Genomic DNA, 27,327 nt, shown 5'->3' with positions numbered 1-27,327 from the left:
GACAGCAGTGTCTCCAGTCCAGTCAGGTGTGTGGCAGTGTGTGAATTCAGGGGGAGTGTGAGAGGAGAGGGACAGCAGTGTCTCCAGTCCAGTCAGGTGTGTGTCAGTGTGTGAATGCAGGGGGACTGTGAGAGGAGAGGGACAGCAGTGTCTACAGCCCAGTCATCTGCGTCTCAGTGTATGTCAGTGTGTGAATTCAGAGCTGTCTGTGAGATTACCTACTGTACAGCTTAAGTCTGAATTTACCTGTCTGCACCTTTGTCCCAGAAACTACATTATCGCAACACACCCCAAAAAAGGGTAACAACTACAGAATTAGCAATACTATCCTATCTCTTAGTGTAAGATCATTATTCTCCAGTACTGTAACTAGTTTTAGCTTTGCAATTAAAAAATAATAAAAATACAAAGAAGAATGGATTCAAGTCATGTAAGGATGCTAACACTTTCTGAGATGACAGGAGAGAAAACATTGGTCAGGGTATTTACACATTATGGACAAATTAAGAGTAAACTTCACCAAAAACAATTCTCATTTTGAACTCCCTTCCCAACCCTGTGCTCCCTGTCCCCAAGAGGCCCCTAGCCAAAACAAACTGAGAGGAGCAGACCAGTGTGAGTCACCTGCTAACCCCCTCTGGCCAAAATATTAGGCACCCCCTCTGCACAACGTGTTGGGCGCCTGTGAGCAGGGAAAGGCCTCTTGACTGGGATAGGGTCACCAGCTGCATCCCTGTCAATTTCCACTTTTCTGATGGAATCGCCTTTAGGTGAGGCTGTGGCCAGGGTGGGGGGGCGTGTGGGGGCCGCACACCCCGCCAGCTCCTCTACCTCTCCACCGGGTGGCGCTGTGGCGGCCGTGCGGGCCCAGGAAAGGAACGGGAGTCTGCGTCTTGCCTGCCGCCCACAGTCCCTGTCCATTTCACTGGGGTCCTAATAATATGGCCGGAGAGCGTGTTGTCTTGAGCCTGAGTGGACGTCAGGCATCCAAAACCTGGGCAACCGCACAGGGGTAGCAAAGCCTGCTCCTGGGGCAACGCAGTCCGGGATGTTTGCCACTGGGGGCTGAGCTATAGGACCATTCTCGATCATTATGGAAATTGTCAAAGCTTACAAGCTTTATCTGCAAAGTCTTCAGATGTCAAGTTATTTTGGGATCACCTATAAAGCTCACCGGACTGCACATCTCCAGGAGCAGGCCTGGCAGGTTCTGTCACACGTTACGCGACACGAGATCTGCCCGTGAACCTGTCGCCCCCGTGGGGTATTCAGGCTGGCGAGGTGCAGATGACGTCTCCGGGGCTCCTCTGCGGCAGACGTGTGGAGTTTGCTCTGCGCTGGGGGTCTCTCGGGCGTCACGAGGTGAAGTAGGAGCTCTGCATGGAGTACAGCCGGTCGATGGGGTTTCCCACGCGTGCCTGCAGGAGCCCCGACTCTGTGGTTGCCAGGAGACAGTCTCCCAGGTGACCCAGGCTGCCGTCGCTGTCCAGGTCGTGGAACACCGTCTCTGAGTCTGAGGGAGGGGTACAGGGGCTGGTTAGGGCTGTTCTGGGATGCCCACAGCCCTTTAAACACACACACGAGGTCTTACCGTAGGGGTGCAGGTGGTCCCCAGGCAGCTGTGGTGGGGTGAGACCATGACGGAAGGTCTCGTTGCCGTAGATATTCTGGTCCAGAGTCAGGAGCTGCTGGCGAGGTATTGTGGGATAGCTGGCCATCAGTCCATCCATCCCATGGACACTGGAGCCATCTGGACAGACAGGCAGATGGACAGATGAGAGAGTGACCTGTGTCCCTGCTCCCTACCCTTTCACACAGGGCCAGGGTTCATGTGTTCAGATGGCTGCTCTGCAGGATGGCCCCCCATCACCCCGGCGCCCATCTCACCCTCGCTGTCCTCATTGCTCTGCCTCCCCCCTCGGCTGGGGCCCCTCCTCGGCCCCCCCAGCTGTTCCTGTTCCTGCTGTTGCTGCTGTTGCTGCTGCTGTCTCCGAGCAATCTTCTTCATCTGGGACCAGGAAAACGCACACACTGCATTACCCACTGGTCTATACCCTGCACACTGCATTACCCACTGGTCTTAACCCTGCACACTGGTCTATACACTGTCTATACCCTGCACACTGCATTACCCACTGGTCTTAACCCTGCACACTGGTCTATATACTGGACACTGTGTTACGCACTGGTCTATACCCTGCACACTGCATTACCCACTGGTCTATACCCTGCTCACTGGTCTATACACTCTATACCCTGCACACTGGCCTATACACTGTCTATACCCTGCACACTCCACTACCCACTGGTCTATACCCTGCACACTGGCCTATACACTGTGCCACACACTACGCTGCACACTGGCCTATACACTGTGCCACACACTGAGCTGCACACTGGCCTATACACTGTGCCACACACTGAGCTGCACACTGGTCTAGAGTGATTCTCACCTTCGCTCTCTGGTTCTGAAACCACACCTGAACGACTCGTACGGTTAGTCCTGTCTCGGCTGCAAGAGTCTCTCGAACCTGCAGCCAAAGAGAACAGAAAGAGAAACATCAAGAGGCGCTGTGGGGGCATCTCTGAACATGCCCCTTGACTTTGTTATTGATACTTGAGTAATTGAGTAATGAATATACTCTACAGTATATGTGCCACAGGGAATAATGATCGCATATATTGATGATGGATAACACAAGGTTTGGAAATGTCTTGTTTACACTGGACTAAATGATCACATATATTGATTACAGCTGAGAGTGTACTGAGCAGTGTTTTAAGTACTTCTCGTTCACTTTGGTTATTTAATCATGTGTATTGATCACAGGTGAGCGTAAAGATCAGAGCTTGGGGTGTTTGTTGTTCACTGCGGGTTGTTTAATCATGTGTATTGATCATGGTTGAGTGTGTAGTGATCAGGGTTTGGGAAGTGTGTTTTTCACTGTGGGTGGTTGAATCACATGTATTGATCATGGTTGAATGTGTACTGATCAGGGTTTGGGGGGGGGGGGGGGGTTGCTCACTGTGGGCTGTTTAATCGTGTGTATTGATCAGGGTTAAGATTGTGCTGATCAGGGTTTAGGGTACATTGTTCACTGCGAGTTAGCCGCTCATGTGTATTGATCAGTACTGGTCAGGCTCTGGGGGCGTCTCCCTGTCCAGGTCTGGAGGGCGCTCACCTTGCGACAGGGCTTGGAGGAGACCTCGAAGGAGGCCTTGAAGGCGCGGCGCTGCTGCGTGGTGAGGATGGTGCGCGGCCTCTTGGAGCGCTTGTGCTCCTTGCTGTCCTCGCCCCCCTTCCCTGGCACTGCGCCCGAGCCCTCCTCTTCATCGCTCTTCACTGCCGCCGGCACAGACAGGTCAAGGGTCATTATCGTCTAATGGCTGCTTGCTAAGATCTGCATCCCATTATTAACTGCTGAAGTATTGATGATTATTTTATATAATGTATAACCTGATCGGGTGGATTATATAGTAGTTTCTGCCACAGCAGTGACATTTAGCCAGCAGCCATATCACCCTGCAGCTCACAGCTCACAGCAGGCAGCCCGCTGGAGCTCAGCAGGTGTGAGCCTGGCCAGGGCCTGGGTGAGAGACCTCCTGGGAAAAACTAAGGTTGCTGCTGGAAGTGGTGTTAGTAGGGCCAGCAGGGGGCGCTCACCCTGTGGTCTGTGTGGGTCCTAATGCCCCAGTATAGTGACAGGGACACTAAACTGTAAAACAAAGGTGCCGTCCTATGGATGAGATGTAAAACCGAGGTCCCGACTCTCTGTGGTCATTAAAAATCCCAGGGTGTTTCTCAAGAAGAGTAGGGGTGTAACCCCAGTGCCCTGGACAAATGTCCCCCACTGCCCTCCTAATAACCCCCATCTCTGAACTGGCTTCATCACTCCATTCTCCCCTCTGATAGCTGGTGTGTGGGGAGCATACTGGTACATCATCCAGGTGGGGCTGCACACTGGTGGCAGTGGAGGGGAGTTCACACTACCTGTAAAGCGCTCTAAGAGGAGTGTCCAGAAAAGTGCTCTAAAAGTGTAAGGAGTTATTATTATTCATGATTGCATAATCGGGCTGCATTATCGTTATGGGGTATTGATCGGGACTGGGTCGTACTAATGGGTCATGAAGTACCCGATCAGTGCGTGCCCCAGTCAGGCGTATCGATGGCCGCGGGTCTACCTGACTCGGTGGGCGCTGGGCTGATGGCAGACAGCATCTCCCTCTCCTTCTCGTAGTCGCCGCGGCACAACAGCTGGCCCTCCTTGAGCACGAACTCGTCACCGCGCTGCAGCCGGCGGTCGCACTCGCAGCAGCAGAAGCACTCCACGTGGTAGACGTGCTCCAGCACACGCATGATCAGCTCCGAGGGCCCCACCACCTTCAGGCAGCTGCTGCACTTCGTCACAAACAGCCTGGGAGACAGGGAGAGGAGGAGAGACAGGGGACAGGAGAGAGAGGAGGGAGAGAGGAGGAGAGACAGGGGAGAGGAGAGAGGAGAGAGAGGAGGAGAGACAGGGGAGAGGAGAGAGGAGGAGAGACAGGGGACAGGAGAGAGGAGAGGAGGAGAAACAGGGGACAGGAGAGAGAGGAGGGAGAGAGGAGGAGAGACAGGGGACAGGAGAGAGAGGAGGGAGAGAGGAGGAGAGACAGGGGACAGGAGAGAGAGGAGGGAGAGAGGAGGAGAGACAGGGGAGAGGAGAGAGGAGAGAGAGGAGGAGAGACAGGGGAGACGAGAGAGGAGGAGAGACAGGGGACAGGAGAGAGGAGGAGAGACAGAGGAGAAGGGAGAGAGGAGGAGAGAAAGGGGAGAGGAGGAGAGAGAGAGGAGGAGAGAGAGAGGAGAAGGGAGAGAAAGAGGAGAGGAGAGACAGGGGAGAGGTGGAGAGAGAGAGAGGAGGAGATTGGAGAAGAGGAGAGAGGAGAGACAGGGGAAAGGAGGAGAGATAGGGGAAAGGAGAGGAAAGGATAAAAATAGAGGAGATAGGAAGGAAAGGGAAGAAAAAGAGAAAGAATATAGGAGGAAGAGAGATGAGGAGAGAAGGGAGAGGATGAGAAAGTAAAGGAAAAGAGAGAGGTACAGTGCTGTTACTGTTCAAGCACCTGCTGTGAATGGTCTGGCCAATGGCGAAGGTCTGAGTACGAGTCTGAAAGCGGGTCAGTAGCTCGCTGCTATTCCCAGCGACGGGCACTAGATGGCAGCAGTACTCTCCGCTACAAATCCTGAACCGAGAAATACTGAAGTTTGTATACCAAAACAGCTTTTTTAAAAACAGGCGGCTAATGAGAAGACCTGCGCTGAAACAGTAATGCGTTTTAAAGTGTGCCAACCCAAGCCTGGTTCTACGTGCTATTCAGGACCTTCACGGTAGTGACAGACTGTAGTTCTCGCTCCCTCGCTCTCCGCTTCGCCACTGTCCGACCTGCATTTCTTCCGACTCGCTGTGTTCTGTGTACATCTGTCTCTCTGTCCCCTGTCTGCCCCCGTCCTCAGCCCCTCCTCTCCGCTACTCTTTATCACTTTCCCCGTCGTTGTTGCCTGGTCTCTCCCGCCCAGAGAAAGCAATAAAGGAAGGATTAATTAGGCGTGTTGTTTAAACAGCGCGGAGTCCAGACAGACGATGTCAACTCATAACAGAGGATTGGGGATATCGCGTGGGGTTAATCTCTACTGTGGGGCTCAGCACACTAGCGCACGCACACACTCTCGTGGACACACACCCCTGCAGACACACACATGCGCACCCCCCTCTACAGACACACACACTCACTGACACACACACATGAAACAGACATTCTCATACACACACACCCCTACAGACACATTCATCCCTGCAACACACTCACACACAGACACACACACACACTCCCTCTGACACTCACACTTTCTCACACAGAAAAGGTGTCAGTTACTGGAAGCTGGTAACAATGCGAAAACCAGCCAGGTCTAAAAATCTAATACCATAATCTTTCCTGGTCCAGTCTGAGAAGCATCTGCCAGTTTTAATCTTTCATTGGCTTAATAAATCCATCTGTCGGTCACGAAATAATAACACCCCAAAGACTCGCGCCTGTCCCCTCAAGGCGAAGACTGAGCAGCACCTCTTTGATTTCCAGCACGCTGTGCCAATGATGGCGGCTGTGGTCATGTGTGGTTCTGCGTGTGCCATGCTGTCAGTTTGTCACAGTGGGACCCTGCTCTCGTCTCTCCCCAGATCACCGTTTGGGAAGCAACACTTTTTTTCCCCGAGAAGCGCTGTTCGAAACGCTCTGGGGACAGAGCTGTCAAGCGACACTCAAAACCACAGAAACGCCACTTTCCATGTCTGTTAGCACACGACAAGGACTGGGGTAACTCAAACCACAACCTCACCAGAGCGGACCGGACTCCTGGTCTCCTCCATTGCCGATGGAGTTTCTCTAACTCCTGGAGGGCCAGTGTGTGAAGGGTTATATTCCAGCCCGAGACAGCCCAACTCTCCCAGCTCAATCTCCTGTCTGAGACTTCGTCAGACCAGTTTAGTGACGTCTCCCAGCTCAATCTCCTGTCTGAGACTTCGTCAGACCAGTTTAGTGACGTCTCCCAGCTCAATCTCCTGTCTGAGACTTCGTCAGACCAGTTTAGTGACGTCTCCCAGCTCAATCTCCTGTCTGAGACTTCGTCAGACCACTTTAGTGACGTCTCCCAGCTCAATTTCCTGTAAGAGACTTCGTTGGAACAGTTTAATGACATGTCCCAGCTCAAACTCTTGTTAGAGACTTGTATATAATATTAACAATACTGCCAGTTCTGTCACTAATAATCCTGCAGGTACGAGTACTAACAATTCTGCTGCTGGTTCTATCACTAACAATCGAGCTAGTTCTGTCACTAATAATCCTGCAGGTTCAGTCACTAACAATCCAGCTGGTTCTAATATTAACAATCCTGCAGGTACGAGTACTAACAATCCTGCTGCAGGTTCAGTCACTAACAATCCTGCAGGTTCTGTCACTAACAATCCAGCTGGTTCTAATATTAACAATCCTGTTGCTGTTTCTGTCACTAACAGTCCTGCAGGTTTTAATATGAACAATCCAGCTGGTTCTGATATTAACAATCCTGCTGCTGGTTCTGTCACTAACAATCCAGCTGGTTCCAATATGAACAATCCTGCTGGTTCTGTCACTAACAATCCAGCTGGTTCTAATATTAACAATCCTGCTGGTTCTGTCACTAACAATCCTGCAGGTTCTAGTACTATGAATCCTGCGGCTGGTTCTGTCACTAACACTCCTGGTTCTAATACTAAGAATACCTCTTGTTGTAATAGCACTGTTTCACCAGAAAGTGCTCCTGATAAGTGATGACAAGTGAAATTGCTCCTGCTGAGCACTCAGTGTCATAATCACTCTACTGAACGACAGACAGTCTGTTAACCTTCCTTCAACCTCTTCAACTATTCAGAGGTTTCAGGGTGTCTGCAAAGTTACAGTGCTACAACATGCTGAAATACACAACTTTTTTAGGCTCTGAAAATGTCTAATTAGGCCAATTAAGGGTTCACTTAGATAATTGAAAACTCAGTTGGTAAGTCCAGAGAACACTTGTATTCACACTCATACGGACACACACTTAAACTCACACTGAAACACACTCACCTTAAAACACACTGTTACTCACACACTGACACTGACAAACACAATGAGATTCACACACTCACACAGACACAAACTGATACTCACACTGACAAACACAATGACATTCACATACACACTGTCACAGACCCATACACTGACACACACACTGATGCTCACACACTCACATTGACACACTCACACTGACACACATTGATATACACATTCACACTGACACATACACTGATACTCACACACTCACACTGACAAATTGAAACACATTCACCTTAAAACATACTGATATTCACACAATGGCACTGATACACATTCACATTAAAACACACACTGATATTCACACAATTAAACGCACCTTAACACACACTAATACTCACACTAACACACATCAATATACATACTCACACTGACATATACCCTGATATTCACTGAAACACACTCGCACCGATAGACACTCATTAAAACACACACTGATACTCCTACTGACACACATTCAAACTGACACATACTGATACTCACACACTGACACTGATATACACTGTGCTTATCTGGGGCGCAGTGTGTTTGTTTGGGGTAAAGTGTATGTGTTTGTGGAGCAGTGTGCGTTTGTTTGGGGTTCAGTGTTTGTGTCTGGGGAGCAGTGTGTGTTTGTCGGGGGTACAGTGTTTTTGTCTGGGGTGCAGTGAGTGTGTTTGGGATGTAGTGTGTGTGTGTCTGGGGTACAGACTGTTTGTCTGGAATGCAACGCGTGCTCGTCTGGGGTACAGTGTTTGTGTTTGTGTTTGGGGTGCAGTGTGTAAGGGAACTACAGAGCTTAGCAGAGTAAGGAAATGGGGACCCCTCGCCTAGACTGTTCAGTCTTGCAGTGGTGAATCACAGTCCCTGATCCAGTGGGACATGACGAGGAATATGCACAAATTGTACATCAAACAGAGGGGATATTTAAACAAATATGTAACTAAACTGGAAACCAGTTTAGAGACTTTGAAGTGGGAGTGATCAAGGAGTTGGGCAACATTCTTGTACCATCCGGTACAACGAGATCAGGGTAAAAGCACAGTCCAGTGCAGTTAAGTCCTGTCCCAGTGAACACTGTCTTCTCTTGGTGAACACTGTCCCAGTGAACACTGTCCAGTCCCAGTGATCACTATCCTGGTGAACACTGTCCTGTCCCAGTGAACTCTGTCCTGTCCTGGAGTACACTGTCCCGTCCCAGTGAACACTGTCCCATCCCAGAGAACACTGTCCTGTCACAGTGAACACTGTCCTGTCCTAGTGAAAACTGTCCTGTCCTGGTGGACACTGTCCCACATACACTAACAGCTGGTGGCTGGGATCCCAAGCGCCCCTGCAGCCCATGTGGACAGAGTCCAGCTGCAGCGCCAGGCGTCTGCGGCCCATGTGTGTCTGTCTGAGAGTGCTGGCGCGCGCAGGGTTAACAGAGAGCGCGCTGCTGTGAGCGGATATTGCCGAGCGAGAGAAGGTGGCTGGGAGCCAGGTCTCCATAATCACATCATCTCCCTTTATTAAATTTTTCTGTGCTGCCTCTCCGTTATTAAAATCTCCCGGCGTTCCCCGCGACACACACACACACACTTATAGACACTCGCTCTCTCCTGCACACACACACACTCTCGACGAGACGGCTAGGAAACGAGGTCCTTGTTCCACACTCCCTCAGCCCTTGGTGTAAAGAGGTGGCCCCTGTTCTGAGTTTCAAACGTACTTTCACACAGTCTCTACTGGAGTTCTGTGGTTCATGTTTCACTGTGGATTCTGAAGAAACTCCCTGGATTGGCTGTGTCGATGCCATTGAGGATTTTACATAAGTGTGTCAAGTTCTCTCACAATTCTCTCTGTTCAGGACTGAAGAGATTGAGTTCCTTTGTCCTGTCAGAATACAACATATCTTTGAGCCAGGGAATCTAATGTACCTGCTTTTTCTGCTCTGGACTCATTCCCTACACCTCCTGTATGTGCCGATGTCTGTACACAGAGCTCCCTTTTTGTTTCAGATTGTGATGTGTGTAGCTTTCTTTACTTTGTGTTTGTCTGTGTGAAACAGTCTATGTGGGAGCACAGAGCTGTCTGTTTTATATCTGTGTGTTTGTGTGTCATTCTGTGAATTTCTGTGTGTACACCCAGAGCTTTCGTTGTCTGTTTTGAGTTTGTTTGTGTGTCAGCCCCTGCGTATGTGAGCTCAGAGAGCCCGTGGTCTATTTTGTGTGTGTCTGGCCAATTTTTGTGTGTGTGTGTACCTAGATCTTCCTTTGTCTATTATGAGTGTGTGTGTGTGTGAGAGAGAGAGTCTCGAAGTGTTAGTTTAGATAACATATCTAATCCCCAGGCCCTCCAGAACGCAATATCCTGTTTCGGGGTTTCTCATTTCCTGTCAGAGTGTGTCTGGGAGAGCGCGAGGGAGGGGGGAGGGGCTGGCGGGAGGTGTTGCCACGGAGACGGGGTATGCGCTGCACTCTGTGGAGAATGTGCTGTCTCTCTCCTCTCTCTGGTACCGTCCGACTTCGGCTTTCCACCCCTTTCTGTCTCGTCCCCTGTCTTCTCACCCCCTCCCGTTACTTTTCCTTCCCCGAGATTTAATAACGACGGGACGAGCGGTGTGCTTCGTCATGAAACATTTATTAGCCGGCTCTAATTAAATTGTTGTTTGAGCGCGGGGGAGGCGAGGTGAGGGAGCGTCTCTCAGAATATGCAAAGCAGCAATATAAGCAGAGACCAGGGTGTCATTACTCTCTCTCTGTCCTCGTTTTCCCCTCACTTCTCTCCACTGTTGTTCACAGCAAAACCACTTCAAATCCAAAACAGAGATGCTCACAATTGCCTGTTGGATACATATTGTTTAGGTAAACTCTTTTTAAGTATGCTATACTATTTGCATTGTGCTATGTTTAAAATCTGGGTCTTAACACTGCTTACCAGGGGTGTATATACTGTATATACTGTACGCCTGACATATACACTGCACACCTGGTGTGTATACTACTAACACTGCACTCCTGGTGTGTACACTGTTCACACTGCACTTCTGGTGTGTACACTGTTCACACTGCACTTCTGGTGTGTATTATACACAGTACACACTGCACTACTGGTGTGTATTATACACAGTACACACTGCACTTCTGGTGTGTATTATACACAGTACACACTGCACTTCTGGTGTGTATTATACACAGTACACACTGCACTTCTGGTGTGTATTATACACAGTACACACTGCACTTCTGGTGTGTATTATACACAGTACACACTGCACTTCTGGTGTGTATTATACACAGTACACACTGCACTACTGGTGTGTATTATACACAGTACACACTGCACTACTGGTGTGTATTATACACAGTACACTTTGAACTGGGCAGAGGAGGTAGTTACTTGACCGTCAGTGTCAGCCTGAAAGGGGAAGAAGGAGAGACAGATGTCTGTACACAGAACAGTTACACCTGTATTCTCCCCCACATGGTGGTGAAGTTCTGGAGCTTCACCTCGATGTGGCAGGTTATCAGCTGAAGAGCTGTGTGTCTTGCAGTGCCCAGAGGCTGTTCTTCACTTGTCTTTCCCAAATTAGCCAACATGGATGAAAGAAACGAACAGAGAAATGGATGCAGCTGTATCAAAATGTCATTTCTGTCTGCTCAGGAGAGCAGCTGTCCTCCTGGTGTGACAGTCCTGTATCTTAACCACTGAACCAGCTGTCCTACTGGTGTGACAGTCCTGTATCTTAACCACTGAACCAGCTGTCCTACTGGTGTGACAGTCCTGTATCTTAACCATTGGACCAGCTGTCCTCCTGGTGTGACAGTCCTGTATCTTAACCACTGGACCAGCTGTCCTCCTGGTGTGACAGCCCTGTATCTTAACCACTGGACCAGCTGTCCTCCTGGTGTGACAGTCCTGTATCTTAACCACCAGACCAGCTGTCCTCCTGGTGTGACAGCCCTGTATCTTAACCACTGGACCAGCTGTCCTCCTGGTGTGACAGCCCTGTATCTTAACCACTGGACCAGCTGTCCTACTGGTGTGACAGTCCTGTATCTTAACCACTGGACCAGCTGTCCTCCTGGTGTGACAGTCCTGTATCTTAACTACTGAACCAGCTGTCCTACTGGTGTGACAGTCCTGTATCCTAATCACTGGACCAGCTGTCCTCCTGGTGTGACAGTCCTGTATCTTAACCACTGAACCAGCTGTCCTACTGGTGTGACAGTCCTGTATCCTAACCACTGGACCAGCTGTCCTACTGGTCTGACAGTCCTGTATCTTAACCACTGAACCAGCTGTCCTACTGGTGTGACAGTCCTGTATCTTAACCACTGAACCAGCTGTCCTCCCGATGTCACAGTCCTGTATCTTAACCACTGGACCAGCTGTCCTCCTTTTGTGACAGTCCTGTATCTTAACCACTGGACCAGCTGTCCTCCTGGTGTGACAGTCCTGTATCTTAACCACTGGACCTGCTGTCCTCCTGGTGTGACAGTCCTGTATCTTAACCACAAGTCTGGCTGTCCACCTGGTGTGACAGTCCTGTATCGTAACCACTGCACTGGGCTGTGTACATCTGGAACACCTTGATGAGGCTCAGCCCAGTTCACACCAAACCTCACAGCTCTGAGACTCCAGTAAAGACTAAACCGGAAGCTCTGTCCTAATGCAGTTATTAACAGGTTTAAAGATGTGTGGAAAAAATAAACAGAGGAGATATAGGAAGGGAGGGGGCACCTTAAAATATTGCTAATTACTGTCACCCCCTACAGACACCCCCAGCCCGCCCAGTCTCTGAGGGCCCGAGACACAAAGAGGTACAGCAGGATCACTGATTAAGAGAGACGAGCGCTAATCGTGCTGATAAACAGATTCGTGTCAACAGCACTATCAATCTCAACGAGTCGGAAATGAGGTTTTGCGCTGAAATATTATTACAAAGCAGACAGTGATGAACGACCCTCAGCTTCAGAGAGAGGGAGGGAGAGATGGAGAAGGAAAAGAGAAGAGAGGCATACAGACAGAGAGTCTTGGATAGTGAGAGGCATAGTTGAGAGAGAAATGGAGAAGCAGAAAAGAAGAAAGAGGGATGAGTGGCAGTTTGTCAAAAAAGGACTGGTGGGCTTTGAAACAGAAGAATGTTTGAAACACACACAGCAGGAGAGAACAGCTTCCCTTCCCACACCAGGGGGGAACAGGCCACAGGCCAGTGGGGATTGTTCACAGGTGCCCAGGAGTGCAGTGTGTAATACACAGGTGTGTAGTGTGTAATACACACCAGGAGTGCAGTGTGTGCAGTGTGTAATACACAGGAGTGCAGTGTGTGTGTAGTGTGTAATACACAGGTATGTAGTGTGTAATCCACACCAGGAGTGCAGTGTGAGTAGTGTGTAATTCAAACTAGGTGTAGAGTGTATAATACACACCAGGAGTGCAGTGTGTACAGTGTATAATACAAACCAGGTGTGCAGTGTGAGTAGTGTGTAATACACACCAGGAGTGCAGTGTGAGTAGTGTGTAATACACACCAGGAGTGCAGTGTGAGTAGTGTGTAATTCACACTAGGTGTAGAGTATATAATACACACAAGGAATGCAGTGTGTGCAGTACATATGCAGCAGGTGTGCAGTGTGTACAGTGTATAATACACACCAGGAGTGCAGTGTGTACAGTGTATAATACAAACCAGGTGTGCAGTGTGTACAGTGTATAATACACACCAGGAGTGCAGTGTGAGTAGTGTATAATACACACCAGGAGTGCAGTGTGAGTAGTGTATAATACAAACCAGGTGTGCAGTGTGAGTAGTGTATAATACACACCAGGAGTACAGTGTGTACAGCGTATAACACACACCAGGTGTGCAGTGTGTACAGCGTATAACACACACCAGGTGTGCAGTGTGTACAGTGTATAATACACACCAGGAGTGCAGTGTGTACAGCGTATAACACACACCAGGTGTGCAGTGTGTACAGCGTATAACACACACCAGGTGTGCAGTGTGTACAGCGTATAACACACACCAGGAGTGCAGTGTGTACAGCGTATAACACACACCAGGTGTGCAGTGTGTACAGCGTATAACACACACCAGGTGTGCAGTGTGTACAGTGTATAACACACACCAGGTGTGCAGTGTGTACAGCGTATAACACACACCAGGTGTGCAGTGTGTACAGCGTATAACACACACCAGGTGTGCAGTGTGTACAGCGTATAACACACACCAGGTGTGCAGTGTGTACAGCGTATAACACACACCAGGTGTGCAGTGTGTACAGTGTATAACACACACCAGGAGTGCAGTGTGTACAGCGTATAACACACACCAGGAGTGCAGTGTGTACAGCGTATAACACACACCAGGTGTGCAGTGTGTACAGCGTATAACACACACCAGGTGTGCAGTGTGTACAGTGTATAACACACACCAGGAGTGCAATGTGTCCAGTGTATAACACACACCAGCTGTGCAGTGTGTACAGTATGTAATACAAACCAGGTGTGCAGTGTGTACAGTACAAATGCAGCAGGTGTGCAGTGTGTGCAGTGTATAATACACACCAGCTGTGTTCAGTTAGTATGACATGTGGGTCAGACCATGAGATGTAGATGTTCTACACACGGTGTTCAGAAGAGCAAATTTTAAAATACTGACAATAACAGTGTTGGCTGGATTAAAAACACAGCTAAGGTAGAAAACTGGCTACAAATACATATATCTGTATATAATTGTACAAAAATCAAAGTTTTGAAAATATTTCCTTGATCTGAGGGTTTTATTCTCGTCAGAATGCTTGCTGACCATTTTCTTGAGTGTCTTTTCACAGAATGTGCCAGAAGTACTCAGCCTGAACAGTCAAAGACGCGCCACCCAGACTCCCTGCTAAGCATGTTATTTAAATAAATGTTTCTTTAATGTCTGCCTGATACCCTGTGTTCTTCATCTAAGCATGAAGAAAAGGCCAGAAATGGGGGGATAGGCCCTGAAGCCCCAGACTAGAGTAATTTACTAACTGGCTTTCAGGCTTTGTGCCCTGGGGTGGTGCTGTCTTATTGGTGTGGGACCTGCCCCTGCTGTGAGGCTGTCCCACTACAGCTCCTACTGCTCTGAAGACATGAGGGTAGCCTGTGTTTCTATGTGAGCGTGTGATTGTGTGTGTGCGTGTCTGTAAGTGTGGTTAAGGGTAAAATGGTAAAAACACAGTCCAGTGCAGTAAGGCCCAGTGAGATTAGGGAAAAATCACAGTCCAGTGTAGTAAAGTCCAGTGAGATCAGGGTAAAAGCACACTCCAGTGCAGTAAACCCCACAGAGATCAGGGTAAAAGCACAGTCCAGTGCAGTAAGGCCCAGTGAGATCAGGGTAAAAGCACAGTCCAGTACAGTAAAGCCCAGTGAGATCAGGGTAAAAAAAGTCCATTGCAGTAAGGCCCAGTGAGATCAGGGTAAAAGCACAGTCCAGTGCAGTAAAGCCCAGTGAGATCAGGGTAAAAGCACAGTCCAGTGCACTAAAGCCCAGTGAGATCAGGGTAAAAGCAAGTCCAGTGAGACTGGGGTAAAAGCACACAGATGTACAATAAAGTGTCATGCAATAGAAGCATGCACGTAATGGAAAAGCAGAGTAAGTGTTCTTCAGAGCTTGGAGGAGGCCCTGAAAACAGCTAGGGCTGAACTCCAACAGGGTAACAGGCACATGCACACAGGCAGGGGATGGGTTAAGGGTGTGAGATCTCAGACATTCCTCTGAAGTAGATCAGTGAGCATAGAGACCCCCCCAGCCTTTGGTGAATCACAGCATTCTACAGAGGGGCCGAACCGCAAAAGCCCAGAGATATGTTTTTATCTACCACCAACCTACCCCCACCCCAAAACAGAAGAAAATGAATCTGCGGTGTGTTTCTCATCTCTGGGAGGCGATGAGAGAGAGGCAAGCCCTGGTGCTGACGGACGCCGGCGAGGGAGCTCGGACACACTTCGCTGCGGCTCTGCTTTCCAAGGTCATTGGCAGTCAAGGCTGCGCGGGAGGCTCTCGTGCTTCACAAGGTGTCGGCCGTGTCAGGGGGCGGGGCCAACGGGCCGGGGGAGGGGCAAGGGGTGGGGGAGGGGCCAGGCTTTGCAATCGATTTGGAACTCTGACCTGGACTTGAGGTGAAAGCAGTGAGTCGCCAGGTATGGCCTCCCCTCCGTACATCAGTCACTGGCCAGTGCTGGTGCACTGCAGCAGTGTCCCGTCTCCTCCACCCCTCTTGTCCTCTCCCCTCTGAAATCCCCTGCTCCTATTCCCCCTCTCCTCCTTTATCTTCTTATCTCTCCCCTCCAACTTCCCTGCTTCACCTCTCCTGTTTCTCCTGCTTTTCATTTTCCTTTACTTGCAGTTTTCCTTCTCCCCTCTTCAGCCCTCTCCTCTCAAACCCCTCAGCATTAAACTTCTTCAGTATTAAACCCCTCAGTAATAAACCTCTTCAATATTAAACCCCTCAGTAATAAACCTCTTCAGTACTGAACCCCTCAGAAATAAACTTCTGCAGTATTAAACCCCTCAGTAATAAACCTCTTCAGTATTAAACCCCTCAGTAATAAACCTCTTCAATATTAAACCCCTCAGTAATAAACCTCTTCAGTACTGAACCCCTCAGAAATAAACTTCTGCAGTATTAAACCCCTCAGTAATAAACCTCTTCAGTATTAAACCCCTCAGTAATAAACCTCTTCAGTACTGAACCCCTCAGAAATAAACCTCTTCAGTATTAAACCCCTCAGTAATAAACCTCTTCAGTATTAAACCCCTCAGTAATAAACCTCTTTGGTATTAAACCCCTCAATAATAAACTTCTTCAGTATTAAACCCCTCAATAATAAACTTCTTCAGTATTAAACCCCTGAGATATAAACCTCTTAAGTATTAAACCCCACAATAATGATCCTCTTCAGTATTAAACCCCTCAATAATGAACCTCTTCAATATTAAACCTCTTCAGTATTAAACTCTTCAGTAATAAACCCCTTCAATATTAAACCTCTTCAGTATTAAACTCCTCAGTAATAAACCTCTTCAGTATTAAACCTCTTCAGTATGAAAACCCTCTGTGTTAAATCTCCTCAGCATTACATGTGGATCCTCTGCTCTTCTCTAGACTTCTGACTCCAGTGTGTTCAGCTGCTCTCTGTGAGTCTGTCAATCTACAGGAGGACTGAGGAGAGACTGGACTGAGGGGATACTGACGACAGACTGGACTGAGGTCAGACTAGACTGAGGACTGACTGGACTGAAGTCAGAGTGGACTGAGGGGAGACTGAGAGGAGACTGAGGACAGACTGGACTGAGGGGAGACTGAAAGGAGATTGAGAGGAGACTGAGTTCTGACTGGACTGAGGAGACTGAGGAGAGACTGGACTGAGGTCAGACTGGACTGAGGGGAGACTGAAAGAAGACTGAGAGGAGACTGAGTTCTGACTGGACTGAGGAGACTGAGGAGAGACTGGACTGAGGGGATACTGAGGAGACTGACGACAGACTGGACTGAGAGGAGACTGAGGAGAGACGGGACTGAGGGGATACTGAGAGGAGACTGAGGATAGACTGCATTGAGAGGAGACTGAAGACAGACTGGACTGAGAGGAGACTGAGGAGAGACTGGACCTTAGGGGGTACTGAGAGGAGACTGAAGATAGACTGCAGTGAGAGGAGACTGAAGACAGACTGGACTGAGGGGATACTGAGGAGAGACTGGACTTAGGGATACTGAGAGGAGACTGAGGACAGACTGGACTGAGAGGAGACTGAGGAGAGACTGGACTGAGGGGATACTGAGAGGAGACTGAGGACAGACTGCACTGAGAGGAGACTGAGGACAGACTGGACTGAGAGGAGACTGAGGACAGACTGGACTGAGGGGATTCTGAGAGGAGACTGAGGACAGACTGGACTGAGGGGAGACTATGGACAGACGGAGGGGAGACTATGGACAGACTGAGGGGAGACTGGACTGAGAGGAGACTGAGGAGAGACGGGACTGAGGGGATACTGAGAGGAGACTGAGGACAGACTGCACTGAGAGGAGACTGAGGACAGACTGGACGGAGGGGAGACTATGGACAGACTGAGGGGAGACTGGACGGAGGGGAGACTATGGACAGACTGAGGACAGACTGGACGGAGGGGAGACTATGGACAGAGGGAGGGGAGACTATGGACAGACTGAGGGGAGACTGGACAGAGGGGAGACTATGGACAGACGGAGGGGAGACTATGGACAGACTGAGGACAGACTGGACAGAGGGGAGACTATGGACAGACGGAGGGGAGACTATGGACAGACTGAGGACAGACTGGACAGAGGGGAGACTATGGACAGACTGAGGACAGACTGGACGGAGGGGAGACCCCGCACGCTCACAGACACCCGCCCGCCCGTGCGCTCAGTCTTACTTCTCGTAGTCGTGCTTGCAGTAGAGCAGCCGGTCCCGGCAGTAGCAGCTCCCGGACAGCGCCTGCAGGCACACGGCACACTTCACGCAGGACTCGTGCCAGGAGTGCTCGTTGACGCGCAGCAGGAAGCGGTCCACGATGGGCGACTCGCAGCCCGCGCACACCTCCCGCCGCTCCGAGCCTGGGGAGGGACAGCGGAGCAGCGCACGTGAGCACACACCGGCCTCTGCACACACCTGAGGCGCAGGAGGGACAGTCCATCCGTCTGTCTGTCCACTCACCAAAGGGCACGCTTGAGGGCGCCTGCAGGCAGGATCGCGTCTCCTCCGTTTTCATACTGTCCCACCTCCCTCAAGAGCGCTCGCTGGACACAGAGAGAGAGAGGGGGGTTAATACACACACTGACTGGACACTCCAGTACATTAACACTGCACTGAGAGAGAGGGGTTCATACAGACACACTGACTGACTGGACACTCCAGTACATTAACACTGCACTGAGAGAGAGGGGTTCATACAGACACACTGACTGGACACTACAGTACATTAACACTGCACTGAGAGAGAGGGGTTCATACAGACACACTGACTGACTGGACACTACAGTACATTAACACTGCACTGAGAGAGAGGGGTTCATACAGACACACTGACTGACTGGACACTACAGTACATTAACACTGCACTGAGAGAGAGGGGTTAAATACAGACACACTGACTGGACACTACAGTACATTAACACTGCACTGAGAGAGAGGGGTTCATACAGACACACTGACTGACTGGACACTACAGTACATTAACACTGCACTGAGAGAGAGGGGTTCATACAGACACACTGACTGGACACTACAGTACATTAACACTGCACTGAGAGAGAGGGGTTCATACAGACACACTGACTGACTGGACACTACAGTACATTAACACTGCACTGAGAGAGAGGGGTTCATACAGACACACTGACTGGACACTACAGTACATTAACACTGCACTGAGAGAGAGGGGTTCATACAGACACACTGACTGACTGAACACTACAGTACATTAACGCTGCACTGAGAGAGAGAGGGGTTAATACAGACACACTGACTGACTGGACACTACAGTACATTAACACTGCACTGAGAAAGAGGGGTACATACAGACACACTGACTGACTGGACACTACAGTACATTAACACTGTACTGAGAGAGAGAGGTTAATACAGACACACTGACTGACTGGACACTACAGTACATTAACACTGCACTGAGAGAGAGGGGTTCATACAGACACACTGACTGGACACTACAGTACATTAACACTGCACTGAGAGAGAGGGGTTCATACAGACACACTGACTGACTGAACACTACAGTACATTAACGCTGCACTGAGAGAGAGAGGGGTTAATACAGACACACTGACTGACTGGACACTACAGTACATTAACACTGCACTGAGAAAGAGAGGTTAATACAGACACACTGACTGACTGGACACTACAGTACATTAACACTGCACTGAGAGAGAGGGGTTCATACAGACACACTGACTGGACACTACAGTACATTAACACTGCACTGAGAAAGAGAGGTTAATACAGACACACTGACTGACTGAACACTACAGTACATTAACACTGCACTGAGAGAGAGAGGGGTTAATACAGACACACTGACTGACTGGACACTACAGTACATTAACACTGCACTGAGAAAGAGGGGTTCATACAGACACACTGACTGACTGGACACTACAGTACATTAACACTGCACTGAGAGAGAGGGGTTAATACAGACACACTGACTGACTGGACACTACAGTACATTAACACTGCACTGAGAGAGAGGGGTTAATACAGACACACTGACTGACTGGACACTACAGTACATTAACACTGCACTGAGAGGGGTTCATACAGACACACTGACTGGACACTACAGTACATTAACACTGCAATGAGAGAGAGGGGTTATAAAACAGACAGAGGTATCTTAGAGCACTGTTCTCAAAGTGTGTGAGAGGAGAGTAGGTTTCTTTATAAAACATATTTCTGGAACACGTCTATATACAGTATACACACAAAGGTACATTTTGGCATTTTGTTTTTTTTTTACACTAGTAAGAATGTATTTTCAGAGAATATAGGGCTCTGGATTCGATCAGGACGTCGAAGGGGTCTTTTTTGGTTGTTGAAGAAGTAATAGAAATGAGATTTAGGAGAGCCGCGGCAGAGCCACGGATAGTTCAGGTCGGATCTGCAGCGTAAACACGGCTGTTCAAACACAGTGCCGGGCTGCTTAATCGCCCTCGTCTCCCTCTTCTCTGCGCTTAAACCCACCGTCTTTCTCTGCGCTTAACCCCGCGGTCTCCGGACTCCTCCCGCCTCACTTTTAATTAAAACTCGCTGCCCGGGCGCCCCCCACCAACACGGCCGCCGACTCCGCAGTTAAGCCCCGGTTTCGACACCCGGGTCTGGAGCCGGGTCCGAGCGAGGCCGGAGCGCTGGGTGAAGAAATCCGTCCGTGCCGGGCAAGGGTCAAGCGGGATTAGACACTCACTCCGTATTTATTTACGTATTTTCGCCGGACGAATTTGAAATGAAATTCGCACCCGGAGGTGACTGCTGGATTAAACCCGTGGCCTTTTGTTCACTGAAAACCTTTAGCCAAAATATTTATTTTTAACCCAAACCCTTTTCACTGTTCTCGGCATGATATCCAACGCCATAATATTAATTGCATATTATTATTTGAATTATTTGGCCTATTTATTTCCAGGTCAAACAGGGAGTCAATTTTTGTCAGCTAATAATTTAAAAATCATTTATAAATAATCATAATTAATTAAACACATTAGAAATATTAAATAAGTCTTTAAGCTTCAAGAAAACTGCGGTCACTTGGCAAGGAAAAACACTGTCGTCGCTCACGAACCTGGACCAGAGGAGTTTGGCCTGTCAGCGACCGCCGAACCAGCCGAACCACACGGGCCGAGTCGAACCTCGAATTCAGAAACAGACGGCTACATCATTTCTGCAGTCAGAGAAAAGGAGAGAACCAAACCACCACAATTTTACAAGACTTGTGAAGTTTTAGATGATGACAGTCTACATGTTCCACACCAACAGAAAGTACGAAATTGACTATGTAAAGGTAACAAATTAAAAAACGTGTAAGACTTTAACCATAATATTAATAATAATAAACAAAAGCAAACGTTTTACAGTGTCATTATAATAAACTCAACAACAATATCACATTATTATAATAATAATTATTATTATGCGTGTATTTGCCCAGTGTGGGGCAGGTTGAAGAGAAATGTTAATGTATTTTAACGGTTTGACGAGTGTTACAGTTGTGTGCAGTAGAGCAAAAGCTACACTTTGTTTTCCGGTCTTTCCGATCGCTTGTGTGTTTTTTCCAGAAGGAGCTGGGTCTTCCTGGGGTGACTGAGATCAGTCGGTTGATCTGTCGGAGCGGGGCGCAGGCCGCTGCCGCTGCAGTAGTACAGTTTCTGGGGGCTTACAGCGCTCCGGGTGTCGAGACGTGTCGAGACGGCTTGTTAGCGATATGCCGCGCCGGTGTGTTCGGAGAGGGTGTACACCGCACGCGCCCGGAGCTTCAGCTCGGCGTTCGGACCCGTTCGGACCCCCAACAGCGGGGTCACAGCGCCCCGCTTTCCCGAACCGGGGTGGCCATTCCCCACAGAGATATCCACCCGCACCCAGACACAAACCCCTCAGACCCACCGACATAATGATCGACACAAAACTCTCGAACACTCATATAAGCAAAAACTTTCACACTCACATATACTGTACACAAACACACATATACACAAAGTTTCTCACACACACTTACACTCACATATACTGTACACAAACACACTTATACACAGTCTCACACACACTCTCACGCTGCCACACGCTTCTCTCTGGGCCTTCAGAAGACGGATCCTCTCGGCCGAGGGCCCGAGCTGACCTGAGAGAGAAATGGCGCGCTGAGCTCGATACAAATATACTGGACCTCGAAAAGTATTACTTATTAATTATTAGCAAGAAGTAATTACAAATACAGTCGCTCGTTAGGAAACGGGGAATACGCTCTCCGTGTCGAAACCTACACAGAGGCGAGCGGACCGCCGGCGAACGACACTCCGGGCTTTTCGGTTCCGCTGGGTCACCCCGTATTTACCCCCGTCATTTCTGTGGGGACGGAGCCCTACAGCCCCGGGGACAAAACAAACTGAGAAGCGAGTCCAGCAGTGTGGTCAGCAGCCTCTGTCCGGTGAGCTCAGGGACTGAGAGGCGATCAGACACAAACCGCGTCCCGCTTAACAGCAGCGTTACCGCCTTCCAGACCGAGGGACGGGGTTTCAAAATACAAAATACAAAGTACGATTAACGTAGATTCCTTTTTAAAAAAAAATAAAAATAAATTTCATGTTCTTTGCACGGCAGTATCATACAAACATCGCGCCCGAATTATTTATCTGTGGACGCGGAGTTTCTTTCTGAACGCGTGAAGATAAAATCACTGCTTCAGAGAATCACGCCGGAGTCCGTAACTGGTGGCCGGACGGAGAATTCAAAAGTCTCGCCGTGGGCGCGGTGATTTTTTTCGTTGGGTTTTCCACGGCTCTGTTTATTTGTAATATCTTTTATCGAAATTCCTACGTCTATGCGATCGCCGCCCGGCTTGCTTTTGAAATATAAAAATATTCCCGCTCTGAGTGTCTTGTCGGGTTTGAGGTTAACGTGATTCAGCGTCGCTTTTTGAAGACCATGCTCCCGAAATAAACATCTCACCTTCAGATTCCCACATGTTACGTAAAATGTTGCTTAACTTATTTTAATTTGTATCGCGGTAGTCCGGCAGTGAAATGTGTATTTACAGGGAGTGCAAGCAGTTTTCCTAAATTGCAAGCCAGACATGCATGTACGGAACTAGATTCACACGAGTAACCCGCAGTCCTATTTTACAGTACAGTTCTTTTACTCACACGCATAGAGTATGGATGATGCGTATGTAAAATTTTGTACTTAAGGACATGGGCGATGATTTTGCCGATTTTTATTTTGTCATAGACCGTTATCTGTTAGGCTTTTTATTTAACGATCATGTTGAACAAGCGGAAATCGACCCGAAACTGTCTAATTACTTATCACAAAAAAAGACAGGAACAGATTTCGTCCGCTGAGTGGTTGACAAACACGATGGTTAAATTCACTACAGGTTTATATTGCAGGTATTGTTTAGAAAATAATGATACGTTATCATTTATTAGTAAAACTGGAATAACTGGAATTTCATTCCACTATATTGTTTATTTAAAATATCCAATAATAATAATAATAATAATAATAATAATAATAATAATAATAATAGTTGTCACGGTTTTATAAAGCTCTTTAAACCCAATCTTCTCCAGGCGCTAACTGTTGATTTCTAACCCGCTACAGAAAGCTAGATTTGCAAGAAGTACAGGGTTCGCTTCCTCGTGTCAAAGAACTGCTGGAGTCTGCGGCGATTATTATTATTATTATTATTATTATTATTATTATTATTATTATTATTATTATTATTATTATTATTACTTCTACAGGTCCAAAAGCTCCATGCTGCTGGTAATTAACGGCACAAAGAATAGTAATTCAGAAATAGTAATTATGACTGCGATTTCAGTGGCCATCATAATAATTACAGATGTTAATTTTGCACTATTATAGCGGGGGTTTTTTCTTCAATTTTTGCCGTTGTTTTTCGACGTCTTCGTGAGTTTTAGGCTGCACTCTCGCTGCCCGTGGACCCGCGGCGTGTCCGCGCGCCGAGTTCTGCCCGCGCCCGCGCCCGCGCCCGCGTTCCTGCGTGGTTTTCTGACGGAGAGTGGGATCAGATTCACGGGTGCAGGCAAACACAAGCGTCTTTTTTATAATTAGGCCACGATGTAACATGTTTCTCTGAAAGAGTTTTTCAGCAGTTAGTGCTTGGAGTCCACTTTAAAAACAGAGCAGGAGCGCGTTTTTATGACACACCCGATAATATTTCATAATTACTTGAATTATTTGTGGTTTTATAGCGCTTCTCATCTCATCTCAGGGTCCTGAAGGCGCTTCTCTCGCCTCAAGGCAGTCTGACACGGAGACGGCTCGGGACCCGTCACGGAAAAGACCCGGACGCGTGGACTCATGACACGGGGGACTGGGACTGCGGTTAATTTCGTAGAACAAAATTGAAAGACGAAAAAATACACGCCTACACATCCTGATTTAACCATCAGTATTGCTTAATGTCCTGTTTCAAATATTCAGAATACAATATAACCAGAGCGCACATTTAAAACAACTGATTCATTTCCACAACCACAGGCCGGTCACTATAGTAGTAACTTTACTACAACACGTAAAGAGTCGAGGAATCAGATTATTATTATTATTAATAACAACAACATTATTGTTATTAATAATAATAATAATAATAATAATAATAATAATAATATTGTTGCTGTGAAATAGCTCTTGAAACCGCTGAGGTTTCCGAGCCGAGCCGAAGTTAGCACAACGTCTCTATTACAGTTCGCCGAGCGCTTTCACCCTCTTCGGTCCCTGTCTCGTCCTGAAAAGCCGCCGAGAAGGTGTGCGGTGCTCAAGCGCCGCTGCCTTCTTTTCGGCGCCACGCGTGGAATTTCCGAAGGACCCACGACGCTCGGTTTCCGCGCCACAGAACCGGGGCGAACCTCTGCGGCTCGTGAGGCTGGCTTCGCGCTGGCCGTTTCTAATGCCCTCGGCGGGCTGGGATCCACCGGGACGACTCCACCGAGCCCACGGAGCCTGCCGGTGACTTTCCTGACGAGAGCGGTGTCTGCGCGGCTGAACTGGGAGCGGTCCCAGCTGTGGCTGCAGGGGGTCAACCCACGCGCAAGTCAGACACGCTTCCAGCAACATTCAACACCATGAAGACCATGAAGCGGCCAGCATTGTTAAAAGTGAACTAAAGCACGTTTTCCCACGACGGGCTGAGGAGCGACGTCCATCTACCAAATCCATCCTTTACTATGATTCTTATTTAGTTCTGCCGCCCGAATACGTTACAGATGAAATGATCGATAACGGGACAAGCACGCACGACTCTGCGGCGGGGCGCTGGAGCAGGGGACTGTGCCCTCTGTATCCAGTGTAGTAACACTTCTCTTTGAAGTCACCTGGTGGACCGGCCGTTCTCAACGCCGGACCAGGCGCGGCGACGCTGAACGCCGGTCCGGGCCGGGCGGGCCGCCGGGGTGCCCGGTCACGGGGGGTTCCAGACCCGGTAGACGGACTCTGTCCTGAGGGCTGCGGGACCAGGCCCCGGGGTCCCCTCACAGGGCAAGCAAACAGGGCGAACGGCACCCCCCGTTTCAATCCAGCGCGGCGAGGTCCCGTTGTGCTCGCTATGATCCAAACCGACGGGCTTCCGTTCCGAAGAACCGGAGCTCTGAAGAGTCCGCTGATGGCGGGTACTAAACTCGCCTAAACCCACCTGCCACCCGTGTTTCACGGGAGAGGACAGACTTGTGCCAAATATGCCTTAAAAAATGTAATGAATCCCAAAGCTCACTATAAAACTGACTGGCACAGGGACGCACACAGGCGTGTTAACGGAACCAGCCCGGATCCGGCTCGTCTCGACAAAGGACCTTCTGTGTGAGCGCCGCGCGCGCCGGTGCGGTCAGCGCGAGGCCCCGGAGCGGCCGGAAAGAGGAGCGATTTTCACCTCTCCCGAGACACCTCGGGCACGGGCACCTGTGTGCAGGAATGTCACGGGAGAACACGACTACTACCCACTGCAGGCCCAGATTCAAGTCCAGTCCACCCATCACTCAACTCACTAGTTACACCAATCAACCCATTATTATTATTATTATTATTATTATTATTATTATTATTATTATTATTATTATTATTATTATTATTAATGTTATTATTATCTTAATAAGACAGTCTCACTTCGCCCAAGTATTGTCTTCGCCAAGTAAAGTGCTTCTACTTCTCAGAATGGGAGAAATATCAAAACACAGACGCGCACAGACAGGCAGACAGGTGGACAGACAGCTAGGGAGAAATACAAAGAGAAAGACAGACAGGTAGGGAGAATGACAGAGAGAAAGACAGACAGGTAGGGACAATGGCAGACAGAGAAAAAGACAGACAAGTAGGGAGAAAGACAGAGAGAAAGACAGGTAGGGAGAATGACAGGTGGACAGGAAGACAGTAAGACAGACAGATAGGGAGGAATTCAGACAGGTGGATAGACAGAAAGACAGACAGGTAATGAGGAATACAGACAGACAGGTGGACAGAGTGCCCGGCGTTGCAACACCTACCCTGCTCGACAGGGAAACTCTCGGTACCGCTTTTCAGGACCATCAAATTGAAAGCTCGGCGGACGCTCTCGGCGCCAGGACGCGGCGGCTGTCCCGGTGCACTTGCAGGCGGGAGACAGGGGAGCAAGAGGGCGGCGGGGTCCGTCCGGCACTGCCCCTTCCCGCGTGCGGTCCAGCTCGCGGTGTCCGTGACGTGCTGGCCGCGCGAGCGCACCGAGCAGACTGCGCAGCGGCCGGGGGCGGGGAGGAGGCGGGAGCAGCGGGACGAGTCTGGCGAGCGGATCCGCGGGTGTGGGAGAGGGAGAGGGAGAGGGGAGAGGGGAGAGGGGAGAGGGACGCGGCGTCGAGGGGGAGGCAGAGAAGCGCGTTTGAAGATACGCAAACCGAAAAAAAAACTCTTCACCGCCTCGGCAGAGGGCTGCGGGTTCCTCCTTCGGGTCTAGGGGCCTGTTTTTCAGGTGATGTGTAGAACAAATAGATCGTTTATAGATCATGTTCTCCAGCAGAGAATCGGATGTCATTATTAATGGGATCTATCGTCCCGAACTGAGTTGCGCTCGAGGTTCCGGTTCCTGGCAGACTCCACCGCTGTATTCAGTTCTTCTGGGTTTCGGAACCGGGTTCTGGGCAGGGCCTGTTTCGCCTGACTTCCGTTCGAAGGGAAAAAAAAGACACTTCGAATTCCTTCAGGCGGAAAGAGGAGTTTTTGTTTGCAATCGCACGACTTTTATTTTCGCTTTTAATAAAGTTTGAAATGCGCACAGACGGGTTAAACAGAACGAAACGGAATTTATTTTGCCGTAAAACGATAAAGATAAAGAAATGAAGACGGTGCTACGTCTATAAATACATTAACTAAAGTAAATAAGCCTGTACTGTATTTATTATAATAAATAACAATTAAAAC

General features: G+C 49.0%; 1 protein-coding gene across 3 annotated transcripts; it reads right to left on the bottom strand.

Moving 5' to 3' along the window:
* On the bottom strand, positions 1-26,743 carry lmx1al (LIM homeobox transcription factor 1, alpha-like). 3 transcript variants are annotated; one of them, XM_088603334.1, is made up of 10 exons: positions 26,421-26,743; positions 20,990-21,088; positions 18,349-18,431; positions 18,068-18,248; positions 4,183-4,415; positions 3,183-3,343; positions 2,454-2,531; positions 1,888-2,008; positions 1,592-1,750; positions 2-1,513 (listed from the first exon to the last, which is right to left on the bottom strand). In XM_088603334.1, the coding sequence occupies exons 3-10, from the start codon at positions 18,401-18,403 to the stop codon at positions 1,356-1,358; spliced, it is 1,146 nt and encodes a 381-aa protein (XP_088459460.1). In that variant the 5' UTR covers positions 18,404-18,431; positions 20,990-21,088; positions 26,421-26,743; the 3' UTR covers positions 2-1,355. The 3 variants fall into 3 exon arrangements, with proteins under 3 accessions (XP_088459462.1, XP_088459460.1, XP_088459461.1); XM_088603335.1 differs by lacking the exon at positions 26,421-26,743 and adding an exon at positions 24,652-24,878; XM_088603336.1 differs by lacking the exon at positions 20,990-21,088 and having other exon boundaries at positions 1-1,513.
* Positions 26,744-27,327: the final 584 nt, after the last annotated feature.

Source organism: Lepisosteus platostomus, chromosome 13, assembly GCF_059453375.1.
Source record: "Lepisosteus platostomus isolate fLepPlt1 chromosome 13, fLepPlt1.hap1, whole genome shotgun sequence".
Classification (NCBI taxonomy): domain Eukaryota; kingdom Metazoa; phylum Chordata; class Actinopteri; order Semionotiformes; family Lepisosteidae; genus Lepisosteus; species Lepisosteus platostomus.
This window is presented reverse-complemented; position numbering and strand designations above follow the sequence as displayed.

What these genes read in the sequence shown, in the direction of transcription:
- lmx1al (XM_088603336.1), bottom strand. Translation starts at nt 18,403, where the DNA reads ATGAAAACGGAGGAGACGCGATCCTGCCTGCAGGCGCCCTCAAGCGTG. An exon ending in CCCAGCGCCCACCGAGTCAG is followed by an intron (nt 3,344 to 4,182) that starts GTAGACCCGCGG and finishes TGCCGGCGGCAG; the next exon opens with TGAAGAGCGATGAAGAGGAG. An exon ending in TTCAGAACCAGAGAGCGAAG is followed by an intron (nt 2,009 to 2,453) that starts GTGAGAATCACT and finishes TCCTGGTCCCAG; the next exon opens with ATGAAGAAGATTGCTCGGAG.